The 21420-nt window shown below is 45.9% G+C and overlaps 1 protein-coding gene across 1 annotated transcript in view; it reads right to left on the reverse strand.

Moving 5' to 3' along the window:
- Positions 1-602: 602 nt before the first annotated feature.
- LOC139262487 (zinc finger protein 850-like) overlaps positions 603-21420 on the reverse strand; it is a 34903-nt gene continuing 14085 nt past the window's right edge. Inside the window, exons 2-4 of the mRNA XM_070877695.1 lie at positions 15864-15973; positions 10564-10703; positions 603-6737 (exon numbers count right to left, since the gene is read on the reverse strand). Of these exons, the coding sequence (XP_070733796.1) occupies positions 4873-6737; positions 10564-10703; positions 15864-15973 (2115 nt within the window). The 3' untranslated portion in view covers positions 603-4872. The remainder of the gene's footprint in view (positions 6738-10563; positions 10704-15863; positions 15974-21420) is intronic.

Below are 21420 nucleotides of genomic sequence, written 5' to 3' on the forward strand. Positions count from 1 at the left end.
AATATAAATTGTGAAAAACAGTGGTCCCAGCATTGATCCTTATGGAACACCACAACCCACCATCTGTGAATAGCTACCCTTTACCATTACTCACTGCTTTCTGTCTTGAAGCCAGCTAGCTATCCTCCTGCTAGTTGTCCTCTGACTCCACATTCTCCGGCCTTGTTCATCGGTCTATTATGGGATACCTTATTGAAGGCCTTTTGAAAATCTAGATAAATTACATCTACTGCATTACCATTGTCTACTCTCTCTGTTACCTCTTCAAAAAATTAAATGAGGTTGGTCAAGCAAGACTATCCCTTTTGAAATCCCTGCTGAGTATTCGTTATTATATTTTTGGTTTCTAGATGTTCTTTTATTTTCTCCTTTAGTAGGGATTCCATTATTTCTCGTACCATGGTGATTTGAAAGATATTTACAAATGGGGCTGTTAGAGTTGGGATCTTAATTCTGCCCACTCGAGGTGTTAGATAACAGACTTTCTCCTCTGAATAGAGAACTGGAGTATTGAACCGTGATGTGTTTACTTGTTGATCTTATTGACTAAATACTGAGTCTTGTGATTTCAGACACCAGATAATCAAGCTCACAACAACAGATTGTCCTTTACTGACTTTATTAACAGCACTGCAAAAATACAGACAGAGTATAGTTACACAATCGGGAGAACACAGATAATACATAAGAATTCAGAGTAGGAGTAGGCCATTCGGCCTCTCAAGTCCGCTCCGCCATTCAATAAGATCATGGCTGATCTTCTACCTCGTGTCCACTTTCCTGCACTATCCCCATATCCAGTGATTCCCTTAATATCCAAAAATCTTTCGATCTCTGTCTTGAATATACTCAATGACTTTGAGTATCCACAGCCCTCGGGTAGAGAATTCCAAAGATTCACCACCCTCTGAGTGAAGAAATTGCTCCTCATCTCAGTCCTAAATGGCCGACCCCTTATTCTGAGACTGTGACCCCTGATTCTAGACCCCTCAGCCAGGGGAAACATCCTCCCTGCATCTACTCTGTCAAGCCCTGTAAGAATTTTGTGTTTCTTCTAAACTCTGGAGAATATAGGCCTAGTCTACTCGATTTCACCTCATAGGTCAATCCCCCCCATCCCAGGAATCAGTCTGGTGAACCTTCGTTGCACTCCATCAATGGCAAGTATATCCTTCCTTAGGTAATGAGACCAAAACTGTACACAATACTCCAGGGCAGTCTCACCAGGGCCCAATATAATTGCAGTAAGACATCTTAACTATTGTAAGCAAAACCTCTTGTAATAAAGGCCAACATACCATTCGCTTAATTACTTGCTGTACCTGCATGTTAACTTTTAGTGATTTGTGTACAAGGACACCCAGGTCCCTCTGAACAACAACATTTCCCAATCTTTCACCATTTAAAAAATACTCTGCTATTCTATTTTTCCTAGCAAAGTGGATAACTTCAGAGTTCTCTGCATTATATTCCATTCGCCATGTTCTTGCCCATTCACTTGATCTGTCTAGATCCCCTTGAAGTCTCTTTGTTTCCTCCTCACAATTTACATTCCCACTTAGCTTTGTCTTATCAGTAAACGTGGATATATTACATTTGGTCCCCTCTTACAAATCATTGATATAGATTGTGAATAGCTGGGGCCCAAGCACTGCTCCTTCTGGTACCCCACTAATTACAGTCTGTCACCCCGAAAATGTTCCATTTATTCCTATTGTCTGTTTTCTGCCCATTAACCAATCTTCAATTCATGCTAGCATGTAACCCCCAATCCCATAAGCCTTAGTTTTGTTTATTAACATCTTGTGTGGCACCTTATCGAATGTCTTCTGAAAATACAAATACACCACATCCATTAGTTCCCTCTTATCTATTCTGCTTGTTGCAACCTCAGAAAACGCTAACAGATTTTTCAAACATGATTTCCCTTTCGTAAATCCATGTTGACTCTGCCCAATCCTATTATTATTTTTTTTTAAGTGTCCTGTTGCCATGTCCTTAATAATACATTGTAGCATTTCCCTACCACTGATGTCTGGCTAACTGGTCTGTAGTTCCCTGTTTTAGAAACATCGAAAATAGGTGCAGGAGTAGGCCATTTGGCCCTTCGAGCCTGCACCACCATTCAATATGATCATGGCTGATCATGCAACCTCGGTACCCCATTCCTGCTTTCTCTCCATACCCCTTGATCCCTTAAGCCGTAAGGGCCACATCTAACTCCCTTTTGAATATATCTAACGAACTGGCCTCAACAACCTTCTGTGTTAGAGAATTCCACAGGTTCACAATTCTCTGAGTGAAGAAGTTTCTAAATGGCTTACTCCTTAGCCTAAGACTGTTACTCCTGGTTCTGGACTTCCCCAACATCGGGAACATTCTTCCTGCATCTAACCTGTCCAATCCCATCAAAATGTTATATGTTTCTGAGATCCCCTATCATTCTTCTAAATTCCAGTGAATATAACCCTAGTCAATCCAGTCTATCTTCATATGTCAGTCCTGCCATCCCGGGAATCGGTCTGGTGAACCTTCGCTGCACTCCCTCAATAGCAAGAACATCCTTCCTCAGATTAGGAGACCAAAACTGTACACAATATTCAAGGTGTAGGCTTCACCAAGGCCCTGTACAACTGCAGTAAGATCTCCCTGCTCCTATATTCAAATCCTCTCGCTATGAAGGCCAACATGCCATTTGCCTTCTTCACCGCCTGCTCTACCTGCATGCCAACCTTCAATGACTGATGTACCATGACACCCAGGTCTCGTTGCACCTCACCTTTTCCTAATCGGTCACCATTCAGATAATATTCTGCCTTCCTGTTTTTGCCACCAAAGTGGATAACCTCACATTTATCTACATTATACTACATCTGCCATGCATTTGCCCACTCACCTAACCTGTCCAAGTCACCCTGCAGCCTCTTAGCATCCTCCTCACAGCTCACACTGCCACCCAGCTTCGTGTCATCTGCAAACTTGGAGATATTACATTCAATTCCTTCGTCTAAATCATTAATGTATAATGTAAATAGCTCGGGTCCCAGCACTGAACCTTGTGGTACCCCACTAGTCACTGCCTGCCATTCTGAAAAGGACCCGTTTATTCCTACTCTTTGCTTCCTGTCTGCCAACCAGTTCTCTATCCACGTCAATACATTACCCCCAATACCATGTGCTTTAATTTTGCACACTAATCTCTTGTGTGGGACCTTGTCAAAAGCCTTTTGAAAGTCCAAATACACCACATCCACTGGTTCTCTCTTGTTCACTCTACTAGTTACATCCTCAAAAAATTCTAGAAGATTTGCAAAGTATGATTTCCCTTTCATAAATCCTTGCTGACTTGGACCGATCCTGTCACTGCTTTCCAAATGCGATGCTATTGCATCTTTAATAATTGATTCCAACATTTTCCCCACTACCGATGTCAGGCTAACCAGTCTATAATTCCGTTTTCTCTCTCCCTCCTTTTTAAAAAAGTGGGATTACATTAGCTACATTAGGTAAAATGTGTGGGTTCTGGAACTCAGTGTCTGAAAGGGTGGTAGAGGCACAAACCCTCACCACATCACCACATTTAAAAAGTACCTGGAAATGCACTTGAAGTGCTGTAACCTACAGGGCTACGGACCAAGAGCTGGAAAGTGGGATTTGGCTGGATAGCTGTCGGCCAGCACGGACATGATGAGCCGTAATGGCCTCGTTCCGTGCTGTAAATTTATATGATTCTATGATACCCATACCTTCCCTGGATTCCAAGGCTAGGAGAGGCACTCTGGAAGTTTTGGGGAGCTGGGAATTGACCATGAGAATAACCGATGGTATGAGAACTGAAACATCCATTTGTTTCCTCTTATCTTAGAAGAAACAAATACTCGACACACTGTGTGTTTGAAACAAGGCCGATTTATTCGGTACTGATCCAGAATATTAATCTCCAGCCAGTTTATAGGGGTCATTAACATCAAGAGAAACAATGCCCGACTGTCAGAATGAACACGGTTCAGTCCTGGATGTGATTAAAAACAATAACTTGTATTTATATAGCGCCTTTAACATAGTGAAACATCCCAAGATGCTTCACAGGAGTAATTTGCGAAAAAAATTGGACACCAAGCTGCATAAGTAGAAATTAGCGCAGGTGACCAAAGGCTTGGTCAAAGAGGTATGTTTTGAGGAGTGTCTTGAAGGAGAAAAGAGAGGTAGAGAGCCAGAGAGGTTTTAGGCAGGGAGTTCCAGAGCTTGGGGCTGAGGCAACTGAAGGCTCGGCCACCAATTATTGAGTGATTACAATCAGGGTTGCCCAGTAGGGCAGAATTAGAGGAGTGCAGACATCTCGGGGGTTGGAAGAGATTACAGAGATCGGGAGGGGTGAGGCCATGGAGGAATTTGAAAATAAAGATGAGAATTTTGAAATCGAAGCATTGCTTAAACGGAAACCAATGTAGGTCAGCGAGCACTTGGGTGAGGGATGAGCGGGACTTGGTGCGAATTAGGACACGGGCAGCCGAGTTTTGGATCACCTCTCGTTTACGTAGGGCAGAATGTGGGAAGGCAGCCAGGAGTGGATTGGAATAGTCAAGTCTAGAATTAAAAGCATGGATGAGGGCTTCTGCAGCGGATGAGCTGAAGCCAGGGCGGAGATGGGCGACGTTACAGGAAATATGCGGTCTTAGTCATGCTGCGGATATGTGGTCGAAAGCTCATTTCAGGGTCAAATATGACATCCAATATTGCGAACAGTCTGGTTCGGCATCAGACAGGAGTTCGGGAGAGGGATGGAGTCAGTGTCTAGGGAACAAAGTTTGTGGCGGGGGCCGAAAACAATGGCTTTGGTCTTCCCAATATTCAGTTAGAGAAAATTTATGCTCATCCAGAACTGGATGTCGGACAAGCAGTCTGACAATTTAGAGACTGTGAAGAGGTCGAGAGAAGTGGTAGTGAGGTAGAGCTGGGTGTCATCAGGGTACATGTACTATTATCAGCATCAATAACAACAGAATCCAACTTCAGCTGTAACGGGTGAATTCGCCGGTGTTTCACCAGATTGGATGAATCAGCGAATCCTTTCCCACACACGGAGCAGGTGAACGGCCTCTCCCCAGTGTGAACTCGCCGGTGTCTCAGCAGGTCGGCTGAATCAGTGAATCTCTTCCCACACAGTGAGCAGGTGAACGGCCTCTCCCCAGTGTGAACTCGCCAGTGTTTCACCAAGGTTGATGACTGAGCGAATCCCTTCCCACACTTAGTGCAGGTGAATGGCCTCTCCCCAGTGTGAACTCGCTGGTGTTTCCGCAGGTTGGACGATGCAGCAAATCCCTTCCCACATACGGAGCATGTGAACGGCCTCTCCCCAGTGTGAACTCGTCGGTGTGCCAGCAGGTTGGATGATGTAGCAAATCCTTTCTGACACACTGAGCAGGTGAATGGTTTCACCCCAGAGTGAATTCGCTGATGTTTCATCAGCTGGGATGGTGCAGCAAATCGCTTCTGACACGTGGAGCAGGAAAACGGTTTCTCCCCAGTGTGAGTGCGTTGGTGTATCAGCAGATCATTATTTCTTTTATAGGTCTTCTCACAGTCAGAGCATTTAAAAGAAGGTCTTTTATCAGAGTGAACCTGTCGGTGAGTCCACAGGGTTGATGACTGAGCAAAACTCTTCCCACACACGGAGCAGGTGAATGGTCTCTCCCCGGTGTGAATGATTTGGTGTGTCAGTCGGTGGGATGAATTAGTGAATCCCTTTCCACACACGGAGCAGGTGAATGGCCTCTCCCCGGTGTGAACACGACGGTGTCTTAAAAGGTAGCCTGAACAAACAAATCTCTTCCCACACACAGAGCAGATGAACGGCCTCTCACCAGTGTGAACTCGCTTGTGTATCAAAAGGGTGGATGAAACTGTGAATCCCTTCCCACACACGGAGCAGATGAACGGTCTCTCCCCAGTGTGAACTCGCTTGTGCGTAGTGAGGCTGGATGAACAAGTAAATCCCTTCCCACAGACAGAGCAGATGAATGGCCTCTCCCCAGTGTGAACTCGCTTGTGTGTCAAAAGGTCACTTGGACGAGTGAATCGCTTCCCACACACGGGACATGGGAATGGCCTCTCCCCTGTGTGAATTCGCTTGTGTGTCAAAAGATGAACTGAACGAGTGAATCCCTTCCCACACACAGAGCAGTAGTATGGCAAATCATCAGTGTGAGTACCCTCGTGTGTGAAAAGGTGGGCTAAACGAGTGAATCCCTTTCCACACATGGAGCAGTTAAATGGTCTCTCCTTGGTGTGAACTCGCTGGTGTTCAGCAAGTTGCAATGACTGGGTGAACTTCTCCCCACAGTGAGAGCAACTGAATGGACTCTCATGAGTGTGAAGGAGCTGGTGTTCAGCCAGACGGAATGACTGCCGGAACCTCTTCCCGCAGTGAGAGCAACAGAACGGTCTCTCGTCAGTGTGAACTTGCTGGTGGGTAATCAGTTCCTCAGAGGTTGGAAAGCCGTTCCCACAGTCAGAACATTTAAAAGCTCTCTCATCAGCATGATCAAGTTCGTGTGCAGTGAGTTGGGATGAACAAGTGAATCCCTTTCCACACACGGAGCAGGTGAATGGCCTCTCCCTATTGCGAGCTCGCTGGCGTGTCAGCATGCTGGACAACTGAATGAATCCCTTCCAACATAAGGACCAGATGAACAGCCTCTCCCGTTTCCAGCCAGGGCAGTTAATTAAATCCCTTCACACAGTCCCCACATTTCTCCATGGTGCGGGTGTCCTTGTGTATCTCCAGGTTGGACGATCAGTTGAAGCCTTGTCCACACACCGAATACGTGTACAGTTTCTCCCCGCTGTGAATGGTGCGATGTCTTTCAGGTTGTGTAACTGGTTAAAGCTCTTTCCACAGTCAGTGCACTGGAACACTCTCACTCGGGTGTGCGTGTGTCTCGGTGTTTTTCCAGTCACACTGATGTTTGAAATCTTTCCCCACAGACAGAACAATTCTCCTTCCACATTCAAAGGTCCTGATGAATGGAGTGACTGTGTCAGATCTTGATGTGATGGTGGCTGTGAGTTTGCGGCCTGTAAATGCTGCCCCTCTCACAGCCTGTAACAGCAGTTTACAAAAGCCATCACAGAGTCCAGGATAGAAATTCACAACATTCTCTCCTCCTGGTTCCTGCCCAAGGGGGCCGCACATGCGCCCTGCTGCCCCCAGGCCTGTCAATGGGAGAAAGCCCCGCAGTTGCCGCCCCTCTCGGGGCAAACGCGACGCCGAACCCGCAGATTCTTGTTCGGGGCTTGGGGCCTGCAACCTGCAGCACCCGCGCATGCTCAGGAAGGACCGAGCTGGCGGTTGGCAAAAATCAGGTTTAAAAGTTTCAGCCAATGAGGGAGATCCGGACTCAGCCCCGCCCACTGGAGAGGGGGGGGCAAGCCCCGCCCCCACACACTCCCATTGGTTGGAGGACCAACCGCCCGCTCGGTCCTCCAGTCCCGCCCCGTTCTTCTTATTGGTCCAGATCTGCCATCAATTACCCAGGGAGCTAGAGCTGAGCATGCGCAGTGTCGGCGTCCAACGCTCAGCGCATGCAAAACAAAGGGAAATAGAAATGACCAGGGAGCGTCTGTAAATGAAGGAGAAATGGTGCTGAGCAGGGAGTGTCTTTCAGGAATCCTAAAATCCGAGAATATTACAGCATAGAAGGTGGCCATTCGGCCCATTGAGTGTGGCCCGGCTCTTTTGGAGAGCAATCCAGTTCGTCCCACTCTCCCGCTCTTTCCCCAAATTCCTGCAATTTAATTCTGCTTCAAATATTTATCCAATTCACTTTTGAAGGCTACTATCCACCACCCTCCCTGTCAGACATTGCAATCCAAATCCTAACCACTCATTGCATGAAAATCAGAAATAGGAGCAGGAGTAGGCCATTTGGCCCCTCGAGCCTGCTCTGCCATTTAATAAGATCATGGCTGATCTGATTTTCCTCATGTGACCTCTGTTCTTGCCAATCACCTTAATTTTGTGCCTTCTAGTTATCAGCCACTGGAAACAGTTTCTCTATTTATTCCATCTAAACTCTTAATGATTGTATACACCTTTGTCAAATCTCCTCTTACCCTTCTCTGCTCTAACGAGCACAATCCCAGCTTCCCCAGTCTCTCCACATAACTGAAGTCCCTCATCCCTAGAACCATTCTAGTAAATCTCTTCTGTACCCTCCAAAACTTTTGCGTCCTTCCTAAATTGTGATCCTTTATGCTTTTTTAACTGCTTTCTTAACCTGTCCTGCCACCTTCAAAGATTTAAAAAATTCTTTAAATATTTCAAAAAATGTAGCAGAAATGGTGACTGGTCAGGGAGCATCTGTAAAGGAAGGAGAAATTGTGACTGGGCATGAAGCCTTAATTTAAAAATTCTCATCCTTGTTTTCAAATCGCTCCATGGTCTCGCCCCTCCCATTCTCTGTAACCTCCTCCAGCCCTACAACCCTCTGAGATCTCTGTGCTCCCACAATTCAGGCCTCTTGCGCATCCTGATTTTAATCACACCACCATTGCAGCCATGCCTTCAGCTGCCTGGGCCCAAAGCTCCTGAATTCCATCCCTAAACCTCTCTGCCCCTCAACCCTCTTTCCTCCTTTAAGATGTTCCTTAAAATCTACTTCTTTGACCAAGTTTTGGATCATCTGCCCTAATATTTCCTTATATAGCTCGGTTTAGACTGAAAATGTTTCGACTCAATAGAGTTTAGAAGAATGAGAGGTGATCTCATTGAAATATACAAAAATCTTACAGGGCTTGACAGGGTAGTTGCTGGGAGGATGATTCCTCTGGCTGAGGAGTCTAGAACCAGGGGGTCCGTCTCAGAATAAGGGGTCGGCCATTTATGACTGAGATGAGGAGAAACTTCTTCACTCAGACGTTGGTGAATGTAACATATATAAATGACTTGAAAGACTTGTTACTGTAAGCTCACTCAGGTGCAAACCTGGTTCAACTTTATTCGCACCCAAAGTGCGCACATGACATGGTACTCGCTCTTATATACCAGGGCGCGCGCACACGCGTGTACAATCCGCTGACCTCCAACAGTAACGCCCCCTGGTGTCTAGTGACCCTAAGCATCAATACAAAACAACATCCCCCTTAAAGATCTTAGTATCAGTCTCTTTACAAATTAAAGCAGTCTGGGGCAATTTGCTCACGAATTGATCGTCTCAGTTCAACTCCAGTTCTGGACGGGCGTTCTGAGTCAGTTTTGACTGGAGGCTGAGTAACTGATCTGATGGGAGTGGTAATGACCCTATCAGAGACTGAAAGTCCAAATTTAGTCATGACAGCAGAGTGTTCTGATGAATGAACATTGGTTGGTTGGTCACTGACTGCATCTTCCTCAACCGATTCCGGTTCATCCATGTGCCGCAGTTTTATCTGATCAACACCCTCCTTGGCCATAACAGTACCGGTGATCCACTTTGGACCTTAACCATAATTCAGCACATAAACTGGATCGTTGACAGAGATGTCACGTGACACAGCAGCACGATCATGATAGCAATGCTGATTTTGACGTCTGTTTTCAACATGATCATTCAAATCAGGATGAACAAGAGAAAACTTGGTCTTGAGACGTCTCTTCATCTGTAGTTCAGCAGGGGAGACCCCGGTAAACGTGTGAGGTCTTGTCCTGTAACTAAGCAATATACATGACAAGCAAGTCTGCAGTGAACCCGGAGTCACATGTTTCATGCTTTGCTTGATCGTTTGAATCGCATGCTCTGCTTGACTATTAGATGCAAGTTTGACTGGAGCATAGAAACAGAGAAACATAGAAAATAGATGCAGGAGCAGACCATTCGGCCCTTCGAGCCTGCACCGCCATTCAATGTGATCATGGCTGATCATGCAACTTCAGTACCCCACTCCCACCTTCTCTCCATATCCCCTGATCCCCTTAGCCATAAGGGCCACATCTAACTCCCTCTTGAATGTATCGAACGAACTGGAGTCAACAACTTTCTGTGGTAGAGAATTCCACCGGTTCACCAGTCTCAATAGTAGCTGTGGATGTACTGGATGACATAATAATACACTCTATCCACTTTGAATATGCATCCACCGCAACAAAAAACATCTTTCCCAGGAAAGTGCCCACAAAATCGATGTGTATCCTCGACCATAATTTAGATGGCCATGACCAAAGACTCAGCGGAGATTCCGCTGGTACTTTACTTAGCTGCATGCAAGTATTGCACTGATGCACACATGATTCCAGATCAGAGTCAATTCCAGGCCACCAAACATGAGCCCTGGCAATGGCTTTCATCATGATAATACCTGGATGAGTGCTATGTAGTTCACGTACAAATTTTTCTCTGCCTTTCTTAGGTATAACAACACGATTGCCCCACAGTAAACAATCTGACTGAATGGATAGTTCATCTTTGCGATGGTTGTAAGGTTTGGTCTCATCACACATTTCTATAGGTATTGCAGACCAATCATCAGTGAGGACACAACGTTTCACAACTGATAAAATAGGATCATGGCTGGTCCAGATCCTACCTTGTTGAGCAGTGACAGGAGTTCCTTCACTCTCAAAAGCATCCATTACTAACAGTAGATCTGCAGGTTGAGACGTCTCCACTTCAGATGTGGGCAACGGCAGATGACTCAGTGCATCGGCACAATTCTCAGTGCCAGGTCTATGATGAATAACATAATCATAGGCAGACAATGTCAATGCCCACCTCTGGATACGGGACGATGCATTGGTATTAATACCTTTGTTTTCCGAAAACAATGAAATGAGTGGCTTGTGATCCGTTTCGAGTTCAAAATGAAGACCAACATGTACTGATGCATCTTTTTGACCCCATACACACAGGGCATAGCTTCTTTTTCTACGATGCTGTAAGCTCTTTCCGCCTTTGACAAACTTTTCGAAGCATTCACAACAGGTTGTAGCTTACCCGACTCATTTGCTTGTTGGAGTACATTGTCAACCCCATATGATGAAGCATCACATGCCAATACAAGACGCTTAAAAGGATCATAGTGAACAAGCAACTTGTTCGAAAAGAGCAGATTCTTGGCTTTCTCAAAAGCTCTATCTTGAGATACACCCCAGACCCAGTTGTCGCCTTTTCTGAGTAGCATGTGCAGTGGCTCTATTAAAGTGCTCAATCTGGGTAAGAAATGACGGAAGTAGTTGAGTAGTCCACGGAATGAACGCAGCTCCATCACATTCTGAGGTCTGGGTGCATTTTTGATGGCCTTGGTTTTTGAATCAGTAGGCCTGATGCTATCAGCAGCAATCTTCCTCCCCAGGAATTCAACTTCAGGTGTCACGGTTTCTTAATCGATAAGGGGATAAAGCGTTATGGGGAGCGGGCAGGGAAGTGGAGCTGAGTCCATGATCAGATCAGCCATGATCTTATTGAATGGAGGAGCAGGCTCGAGGGGCCGTGTGGCCTACTCCTATTCCTATTTCTTATGCTCTTATGTAAGACACACTTCAAACATTTCAGCCTGAGTCCCACTTTGTCCAGACGATGTAGAACTTCTTTAAGATTGTTCAGATGTTCAGCAGTGTCGCGACCTGTGACCAGAATGTCATCTTGAAACATGACGTTCTAGGAACGGACTTCAGTAGACTCTTCATGTTCCTCTGAAATATGGCTGCAGCCGAACGGATTCCAAAAGGACACCTGTTGTAGACAAACAGTCCTTTATGGGTGTTGATGCAAGTGAGTTTCTTCGAAGTGTCAACAAGCTCCTGTGTCATATAGGCCGATGTCAGATCCAGTTTAGTGAACGACTTTTAACCAGCTATCATGGCAACAGGTCATCAGCCTTCGGTAGCGGATACTGATCCTGTTTTGAAAATCGGTTAATCGTAACCTTGTAGTCTCGAGAGATCCTTACAGTGCCATCACTCTTTAACACAGGAATGATAGGAGTGGGTCATTCGTTAAATTCGACCGGTGATATGATTCCTTCACGTCTGTCAAGCTCAATTTCGACCTTCTCCCTTGTCATGTACGGAACAGACCGAGCTTTATGATATTCAGATCTTGCATCAGAATCCAGGTGAATCTGCACCTTGGCTCCAGTAAAATTGCCAATGCCCGGCTCAAACAAAGAAGGAAACTTCTTTAACACTTGTGCACACGAAGTGTCATCCACCGAGGATATCATTCCAGTTCCACTTGATTTTCTCGAGCCAATTCCTGCCGAACAGTGTTGGACCATTGCCTGGGATGATCCATAATGGTAAATCGTGAACCACACTATCATACGACACCTTGACTACTGCAATGCCAATCACCGGTATGCGTTCCTTAGTATAAATACGCAACTTGGCATTGACTGGACTCAGCTTAGGCTTCACAGCCTCAGTGTCCCACAGCTTGTCGAATGTCCTTTGGCTCATTATCGACTGACTCGCACCCGTGTCCAGCTCCATTGATACAGGCACACCATTCAGTTCACATTAATCGTTATCGGTTGGCTCTTTGTCAGGAATGAATACAGGCCATACACTTCCTCCTCGGGTATTTTCGGTTGCATATCTGGGCCAGCACTCGACTGGTCATCATCATCAATCTGATGAGCAGCAGCACGCTTGCTCAATTGTGGGCACATTCGCTGAAGATGCCCCACTTTCGAAAAGTCTTTAAAGATGTACCATTTAAACTGACACTGATGAGGCCGATGATAGCCTCCACAACGCCAACAGGTTGAAATTCGATTCGTACCAGTTGGCAGACTTTGAGCAGCTAGAGGTTTCACAAACGCGGTCGAGTAATCTCTGCCATAAGCAGCTTGGCCACACAATGACACAATCTTGTTTATAGTACTTGCCGTTGAGTTCCGACTCTTCGATGATATCTGCCTTAAATTATCATCAGTTGCCATGCATGTCTGGGCAGTCGCGATGGCCTTGCTCAAATCCAGTGTTTCTGCAGCCAATAATTTCCAAAGGATCACATCATGGTTGATGCCAATCACGAAGAAATCTCGCAGCATGTCTTCCAACGCGTTTCTGAACTTACAAAGCTCAGCCAGACGTCTTAGGTCGGCGACAAATCCCGACACATACTGGCCCTCAGCACGAACATGTGTGTAGAAGCGATAGCGTGAGATGATGAAGCCCTCTTTTGCCTTGAGATGTTCACGCTCGAGAGCGCACAAAACCCCATACTCTTTGTCCGTTGGATGTGCAGGCGAGAGAAGATTCTTTATGAGGCCATAAATTTTTGGACCACAAACGGTAAGGAGAACCGCCGTGCGCCTATCTGCATCACCAGCTTCCTCCATTTTGTTGGCCACGAAATACTGATCCAGGTGGTCGATAAAATCCGCCCAATCCTCGCCATCCACGAATCTCTCCAGAATTCCAATAATGCCCATCGTGCATGCGTAGGTTCTTAAGTTACCTCGTCACCAAATGTAATGTATATAATGACTCAAAAGACTTGTTACTGTAAACTCACTCAGGTGCAAACCTGGTTCAACTTTATTCATGCCCAAAGTGCACAAAGTGTTACTCGCTCATATACCAGGGACTGCGCTCACGTGCGTACAGCCCGATGGCCTCCGACAGTAATGCCCCTGGTGTCTAGTGACCCCAAGCATCAATACATAACAGTGAATCTTTGGAATTCTCTCCCCAGAGAGCTGTGGAGGCTCAGTCTTTGAGTATATTCAAGACAGAGATTGATAGGTTTTGGGATGTTAAGGGAATCAAGGGATATGGGGAAAGTGAAGGAAAGTGGAGTTGAGGTTGGAGCTCAATCATGATCTCATTAAATGGTTGAGCAGGCTCTAGGGGCCGAATGGCTTACTCCTAATTCTTATGTTCTTATGTTTTCTGATAATGTCCTTGTGAAGCACTATGGGCCATTTTACAGTGTTAAAGGCGCTATATAGATCCAAGTTGTAGTTGTCTATAAAGGATATAGAAATGGTGACAGGTCAGGGAGAGCACTTCTTCAGAACTGGGAGATATGGCAGATGGATAGCTTCTAGGGAGGGATAGAGTGAGGGAAAGAAGAGAGAGAGACCTCATACACAAGAAATGAACTGTAAAGTTGGGGGAGGAACGGGAGATGAGGAACTGACAGTAGACAAAAGGCGGCACAATGGGAGAAAGTATAGAAATAAAAGACACACAGAAAAGGAAAAGAAAGACTTGCATTTATTTAGCATCCTTCACAACCAGTGGATGTCGCAAAGCGCTTTACAGCCAATGAAGTACTTCTTGAAGTGTGGTCACTTTTGTAATGTAGGAAAATAATTTGCAATGTGATAATGACGAGATAATCTGTTTTACTGATGTTGATTGAGGGATAAATATTGCCAGGACACGGGGATAACTCCTGTGTTCCGCTTGAAATAGTGCCATGTGATCTTTTCCATCCACCTGCGAGAGCAGATGGAGCCTCGGTTTAACATCTCATCCAAAAGACAGCACTTCCGACAGTACAACACTCCTTCAGCACTGCATTGGAGTGTCAGCCGAGATTTTTGTGCTTAGTCTCTGGGGTGGGACTTGAATCCACAACTTTGTGACTCAGAGGTGAGGGTGCTACCACCTGAGCCACAGCTGACACAAATACTGGATGTAGTTAATGCAGGTTAGAGGATGTTAGAGGATGCTGAGATGTTTTTTTCTTTTCCCCCAAATCAATCACATTGTTGGAACATTAAGGTCAAGGTGCACAGATTAAGGTTATATAATACTTCAAATCACACAGTAAAAGGAAAGAATGTTCCATAGAAAATAGAACTGTCTGTTCTGAATTTCTATCCTGTATTTAAAGTGATGATTTTTGTAAACTCCTTTTTCAAAGGTATTGGAAGGGGAGGATTTGCAGGCGGGAAACTCAAACCAAATACTCGATTCACCAGGACCTGAATATCATCGGCCTTTGAATGTGGAAGGAGAAATGTTTGTCTGCTCTGTCTGTGGGAAAAGATTTCAAACATCAGTGTGACCGGAAAAGCATCGAGACACACACACCCATGTGAGAGTGTTCCAGTGCACAGACTGTGGAAAGAGCTTTAACCAGTTACACAGCCTGAAAAATATCGCATCATTCACAGCAGGGAGATACTGTACAGTGTTCTGTGTGTGGATGAGGCTTCAACTGATCTTCCAGCCTGGAGTTACACAAGGACACCTGCATTGTTGTGTATGTATATACCCTGTACACTCATTGTTCAGTTACATAAGACCATTGAATGCATCTTCACACTGGATACAATATACCTGTACCACCAGAGGGTGCAACTGGTGGAGACCTAGAGGTCATCTGCACACTGCAGGTAACCAAGTATAAAAGGGAGCTCACCTTACTATAACCTCATTCAGGAGCTACAATAAATGGACTAAGGTCACAACAGTTCAAGTGCAATACCTTACCTCATGGAGTCATTACTAGAGTGTTTACAGACTTAACAATTGGCGATGAGAATGCGAATTTCCACGCGAAAAATGGCGAATTTTAGCAACTTTCAACAATTCGCTGATGGGGAAGATTGGGATGCCTTTGTGGAAAGGCTAGAACACTACTTCATCACAAACGACCTGGCTGGAGACACATCGGCCTCGCTGGCTGATGAGCGCAGAGCTATCCTGCTCAGCAGTTGTGGGCCCACCGTTTATGGCCTTGTCAGGGACTTGCTAGCCCCAGAGAAGACAACAACCAAAATATTCGCGGAGCTCGTAATGATGATACAGGAACAGCTCAAGCCTAAAGTGAGCATCCTCACAGTCAGACATCGGTTCTACACACACTGGCGGCCCGAAGGCCAAGAAATTGCAAAATATGCTGCAGGCCTGAGATGATTGGCTGCACCTTGTGATTTTGGCGAGCACCTCACCGAAGCACTGATGCACATCTTTGTTATTGGAATCGGCCACGAAGGCCTCCTCCACAGGCTGCTCTCTGCAGCCACCACGGTTTCCCTACATAAGGCAATTAACGTGAGCCAAGCATTCATGGCCTCAGCCTGCAATTCCAGAAGGATGATGACTCAAACCCAGGACTCCAACATGGCAAGTACAGTGAACCGAATGGCGCCTTTCAGAGGCAAGACTGTGACCCCGAGTCCCACAACCCTGAGTCCGCCGCAGGGGGCCAACCGGCCAGCCCCATGCTGGCGCTGTGGAGGAAATCACAGAGCTCACCAGTACCGATACCGAGACTATACTTGCAAAGGCTGTAACACTAAAGGCCATCTCCAGCGAATGTGTAAAATAAATTTTATTCCCCGAGCCGCTGAAGAGTTGGCTGATCACCCGGGCTCCAGCACTGATGAAGATGAAGAGAGAGTCCAGGAGGCAGCTCAGCCCCAGGAAGAGGTATACGGAGTGTTTACCTGCTCCACCGAGAGTTCCCCGTCGAAAATAGAAGTCAAAATCAACGGTGTTCCAGTCGCGATGGAGGTCGACACAGGGGCGAGCCAATCGCTGATGAACCAGGCAGCCTTCGAGAAACTCTGGGACAACCTTGTCGAACAACCCAAACTCCTACCTTTCCAGGCGATGCTGCTCACCTGCACAAATGACACTATCACAGTTGTTGGCAGGGTGGATGTCCAGGTGTCCTACGGCGGCGCGAATCACAAGCTACCTTTGTGGATCGTTGGTGGTGATGGTCCAACTCTGCTAGAAAGAAACAAATCCAAATCTGTTGGAGCTGGGAAAGCCTTCAGGCCCCGACGATCAATGTCCTATGTGGCCACAAGCCTACCCTTTTTTTTTTTCATTCTCTGTATATGTATGTAAATGCATACATGGTCTATGTATGGGGGGAGAGGGGGGAAATGGGGGTATGTAGCCATGGACACAGATGGATCTCACCCAGAACCCACTCAAACCCCCATTGTAATCTTCAACCGTCCACTGCTGACCATTTCCCAATGTGGTGGCAATAAGGACTTGGGAATCTACAGGGAGAGAGCCATTCCCAACCACAGACAAAGTGCTTTGGGCACTCAAGTCGAGGTCCAGAGTATTCAGTGCAAAGGCTAATGGCACAAGACTTAGGGGGGAGTGATGTTGTGTATGTATATACTCTGTACACTCAATGTACAGTTACATAAGACCATTGAATGTATCTTCACGCTGTATACAATATGCCTGTACCACCAGAGGGTGCAACTGGTGGAGATCTAGAGGACACCTGCACACTGCAGGTAACCAAATATAAAAGGGAGCTCACCTTACTGTAACCTCATTCAGGAGCTGCAATAACTGAACAAAGGTCACAACAGTTCAATACCTTACCTCATGGAGTCATTACTAGAATGCTTACACACTTAACATGCACCACGGAGAAACCATGGAGATGTGGGGTCTGTGGGAAGCGATTCAATATCCCATCCCAGCTGGAAGTCCATTGACACAGTCACACCGGGGTGAGGCCATTCACCTGCTTCATGTGTGGGAAGGGATTCACTTGGTCATCCACCCTTTTGAGACACCAGCGAGTTCACAAGTGACTGCAGGGGTTGGATTCTGCTGTTATTACTGCTGTTAATCACATCGAGGACTGAACCATTTTCATTCTGGCATTTGGGGCTTGCTCCTGCTGATATTAATAACCGGCATTACTGGGCTGGAGTTTAATATTTTGATATCTGCCAAATAGATTAGGTTTGTTTCAAACACAGTGTGTCAGGTCCTTGATTTGTCTAAGATAAGAGGAGACAAATTGATGTCTTGTTACACACTGCTCTATTTTGGGACCTTTTCTCCTTTCTAACTCTAGATTATTTTGGTTCTCATACCTTCGGTAACTCTTATAGACAAGTCCCAGCTCCCCATACCTTCCAGAGTGCCTCTCCTAGCCTTGGTATCCAGTGAAGGTATCGATAACATGTCCGCGTATCTGCCCTGGGAGTATTTGATGGGGCAGTGTAGAGGGAGCTTTACTTGGTATCTAACATGTGCTGTACCTGCCCCCGGCGTGTTTGAAGGCATAGTGTAGAGCGAACTTTACTCTGTATCTAACCCCTGCTGAAATTGCCCTAGAAGTGTTAAAATAAATATAATCAAAAAGGCTAATTAATTGTTAACCTTTATGATTAGAAGATTAGAATATCAATGAACGAAGTTTTGCGACAGCTGTACAAATAGTTAGTCCCTTGTATTAAAGATCCGTGTCTAGTGAACTAATAAGTTGTAATCACCTTAGACTGAACAGGCACGAATTATCCCTTTCAGGGTGAAACAGACCTCATGTGAACAGAACGAGCAGAGCTGAGAACTCCACCTGTGTGTGGACTGAGCGGAACCATGAAGGCTATTTATTTCTTTAAATGCCCAGTAAAAGCAAACTTTGACATCGTTCTGCCTCACAGGTTCCTCGGAGCTCCAATGAAACAGGAAGAGGCTACTCAATGAAACCTAACCAGCCATTCATTGGAATGTTTTGTTTGATAAATGTCTTTTGGCTTAATGGTTTGATTGGCCGAGATAAGCAGAATCACAGGGGCTGTACCTTATTGGGCTTTAAATATACGTACAGTTTTCAGCTCAGGTCAGAGAGCATCCGGGAAGAAGAAAGCTGACGGTTACAGCCAAGGTAGAACATCCTTTGGGCTGTTCTTGGAGAGGGAGCACGCGGAGTCCGCCGGTAAGCTGGAGACCGTCCACGACCGGGGGGGCACCAGAGGGACTGGACTCAATTGCAGGAACAGTATTCTGATTTAATTTAATTATAATTTGCCATTGATTGTGCCCCTTTAAAAAGGGGGCTCGCTCAGTAATTTGATATTGATTGATGACAATGTAATCCTAATTGGCATTTTAACAGAGTCGAACATTCTTACCTTCCAGGCTCGGCAATTATCAAAGTCTGATAGTTCATGGATACTTCATGGATGCAGCTTGTTAGATTAAGGGTCTTATTATATAATGATAATATTGTATGAATATTGCAATGAGTATTCCTTTGTAGAAAGTCCAATATGAATATTTTACACTCATTTACTGTATGAGTTGTATTATTGTGAAATCTACTTTTTAAAAATCATGTCTGTGCTCAGGAGAGTAAGGTGTTTGGACTGTTTCATTGGAGATCTTAACTCAGCTAGGAATAGCTTAATAGCTCATCGAGATTGTTATGTTCAGAATAACTCCACAACATTGTATATCATAAGCTCAAACTGTTGTGACCTTGGTCTCAATAATGTAATTCCAGAGTGAGGAAGCAGTATGGTAGACTGCCTTTTATACCTGCTTGCCCAGGGTGTGCAGGTGACCCTTGGGACAGGTGCGCCCCATGGTGGCAAGTCTTACACATTTCCCCCTCAAAGTCTTACATACAAGTTATTTACAAGTTGAGGCGATCCGGGGCTCTGCATTCCCGGGTTGATTGCCTGAGTTGAAGTCCTGGCATGGGTGAGTCGGTCGGATCATTGCTGCACTGCCGTGTGGCTGGTCTAATCAGACTGTCAGGCATGGTGGGTTCATCCTCGTGGTTGACCGCGAGGTCGATTGTTGGTTGGGTGTGTGTAGGTGGATCATTGATGGTAATGTCCTCTTCAAACTGTTCTTGCTTGTCAATGAATCGCAGTTTGTTTTGATCCAAGTGCTTTCTGCACGTTTGTCCATTCAAAAGTTTGACAACAAACACTCTATTCCCCTCCTTGGCTAACACAGTGCCAGCAACCCATTTGGCACCATGACCGTAATTAAGAACAAACACAGGGTTATTAACTTCAATGTCACGTGATACAGCCGCGTGATCGTGGTACACGTTATGCCGGTGACGCCGTGTTTTTACATGATCATTGAGATCCGGGTGGACTAAGAAGAGCCTGGTTTTGAGTGCTCTCTTCATTAGCAATTCTGCAGGGGGAACCCCGGTAAGTGAGTGGGGTCGCGTACGGTAGCTAAACAGAATCCGAGATAACCGGGTCTGCAGGGAACTGTCCGTCACGCATTTCAAGCTCTGCTTGATGGTTTGGACTGCCCGTTCCGCTTGACCATTGGATGCGGGCTCAAACAGCGCAGACCTGATATGCTTGATGCCATTACGGGTAATGAACTTGGTGAATTCCGAGCTGGTGAAACATGGTCCATTGTCAATAAATAGGATGTCGGGTAAACCATGGGTGGCGAACATGGCCCGGAGGCTTTCAATGGTGGCAGTGGACGTGCAGGATGGCATTATTGTACATTCAATCCATTTAGAATAAGCTTCCACTGCTACTAAGAACATCTTTCCTAGAAAGGGGCCAGCGAAATCTACATGGACCATGGACCACGGTTTGGAGGGCCATGACCACAGACTCAGTGGGGCCTCCCTTGGTGCATTGCTCAAATGTGAGCAAGTGTTACATTAGTGTACGCATGACTCCAATTCCAAGTCAATGCCGGGCCACCAAACGTGCGACCTGGCAATAGCCTTCATCATGACTATGCCTGGGTAGGTACTGTGTAGGTCGCGTATAAACATTTCCCTGCCTTTTTTTGGCAAAACGACATGATTCCCCCATAGGAGACAGTCCGAATGGATGGACATTTCATCCTTGCGTCGGTGCAACGGTTTAATTTCGTCTTGCATTTCCCCTGGAACCGCCAACCAACTCCCATTGAGGACACAGCTTTTTACTAGTGATAGTAGAGGGTCCTGGTTGGTCTAGGTCTTGATCTGGCAAGTCATGACGGGTGACCCCTCGCTCTCAAAAACATCCATTATAAGAAGCAAGTCTGCAGGTTGCACCATTTCCACCCTAGTGGTGGGCAATGGTAGCCGACTGAGGACATCAGCACAGTTCTCAGTGTCTGGTCTGTGGCGGATTGCATAGTCATACGCAGATAATGTTAATGCCCATCTTTGGATGTGGGACGAAGCATTGGTGTTAATACCTTTGCTTTCTGAGAACAGCGAAATGAGCAGCTTGTGGTCGGTTTCGAGCTCGAACTGGAGTCCAAATAGGTATTGGTGCATTCTCTTAACCCTGTAACGCATGCTAATGCTTCTTTCTCAACCATACTGTAGGCTCTTTCAGCCTTAGATAAGCTTCTGGACACATATGCAACCGGTTGCAGTTTAGAAACATAGAAAATAGAAAATAGGTGCAGGAGTAGGCCATTTGGCCCTTCGAGCCTGCACCACCATTCAATAAGATCATGGCTGATCATTCCCTCAGTACCCCTTTCCTACTTTCTCTCCATACCCCTTGATCCCCTTAGCCGTAAGGGCCATAACTAACTCCCTCTTGAATATATCCAATGAACTGGCATCGACAACTCTCTGTGGCAGGGAATTCCACAGGTTAGCAACTCTCTGAGTGAAGAAGTTGCTCCTCATCTCAGTCCTAAATGGCCTACCCCTTATCCTAAGACTGTGTCCCCTGGTTCTGGACTTCCCCAACATCGGGAACAATCTACCCACATCT

This window comes from Pristiophorus japonicus, chromosome 1 (genome assembly GCF_044704955.1).
Source record: "Pristiophorus japonicus isolate sPriJap1 chromosome 1, sPriJap1.hap1, whole genome shotgun sequence".
Lineage (NCBI taxonomy): Eukaryota > Metazoa > Chordata > Chondrichthyes > Pristiophoridae > Pristiophorus > Pristiophorus japonicus.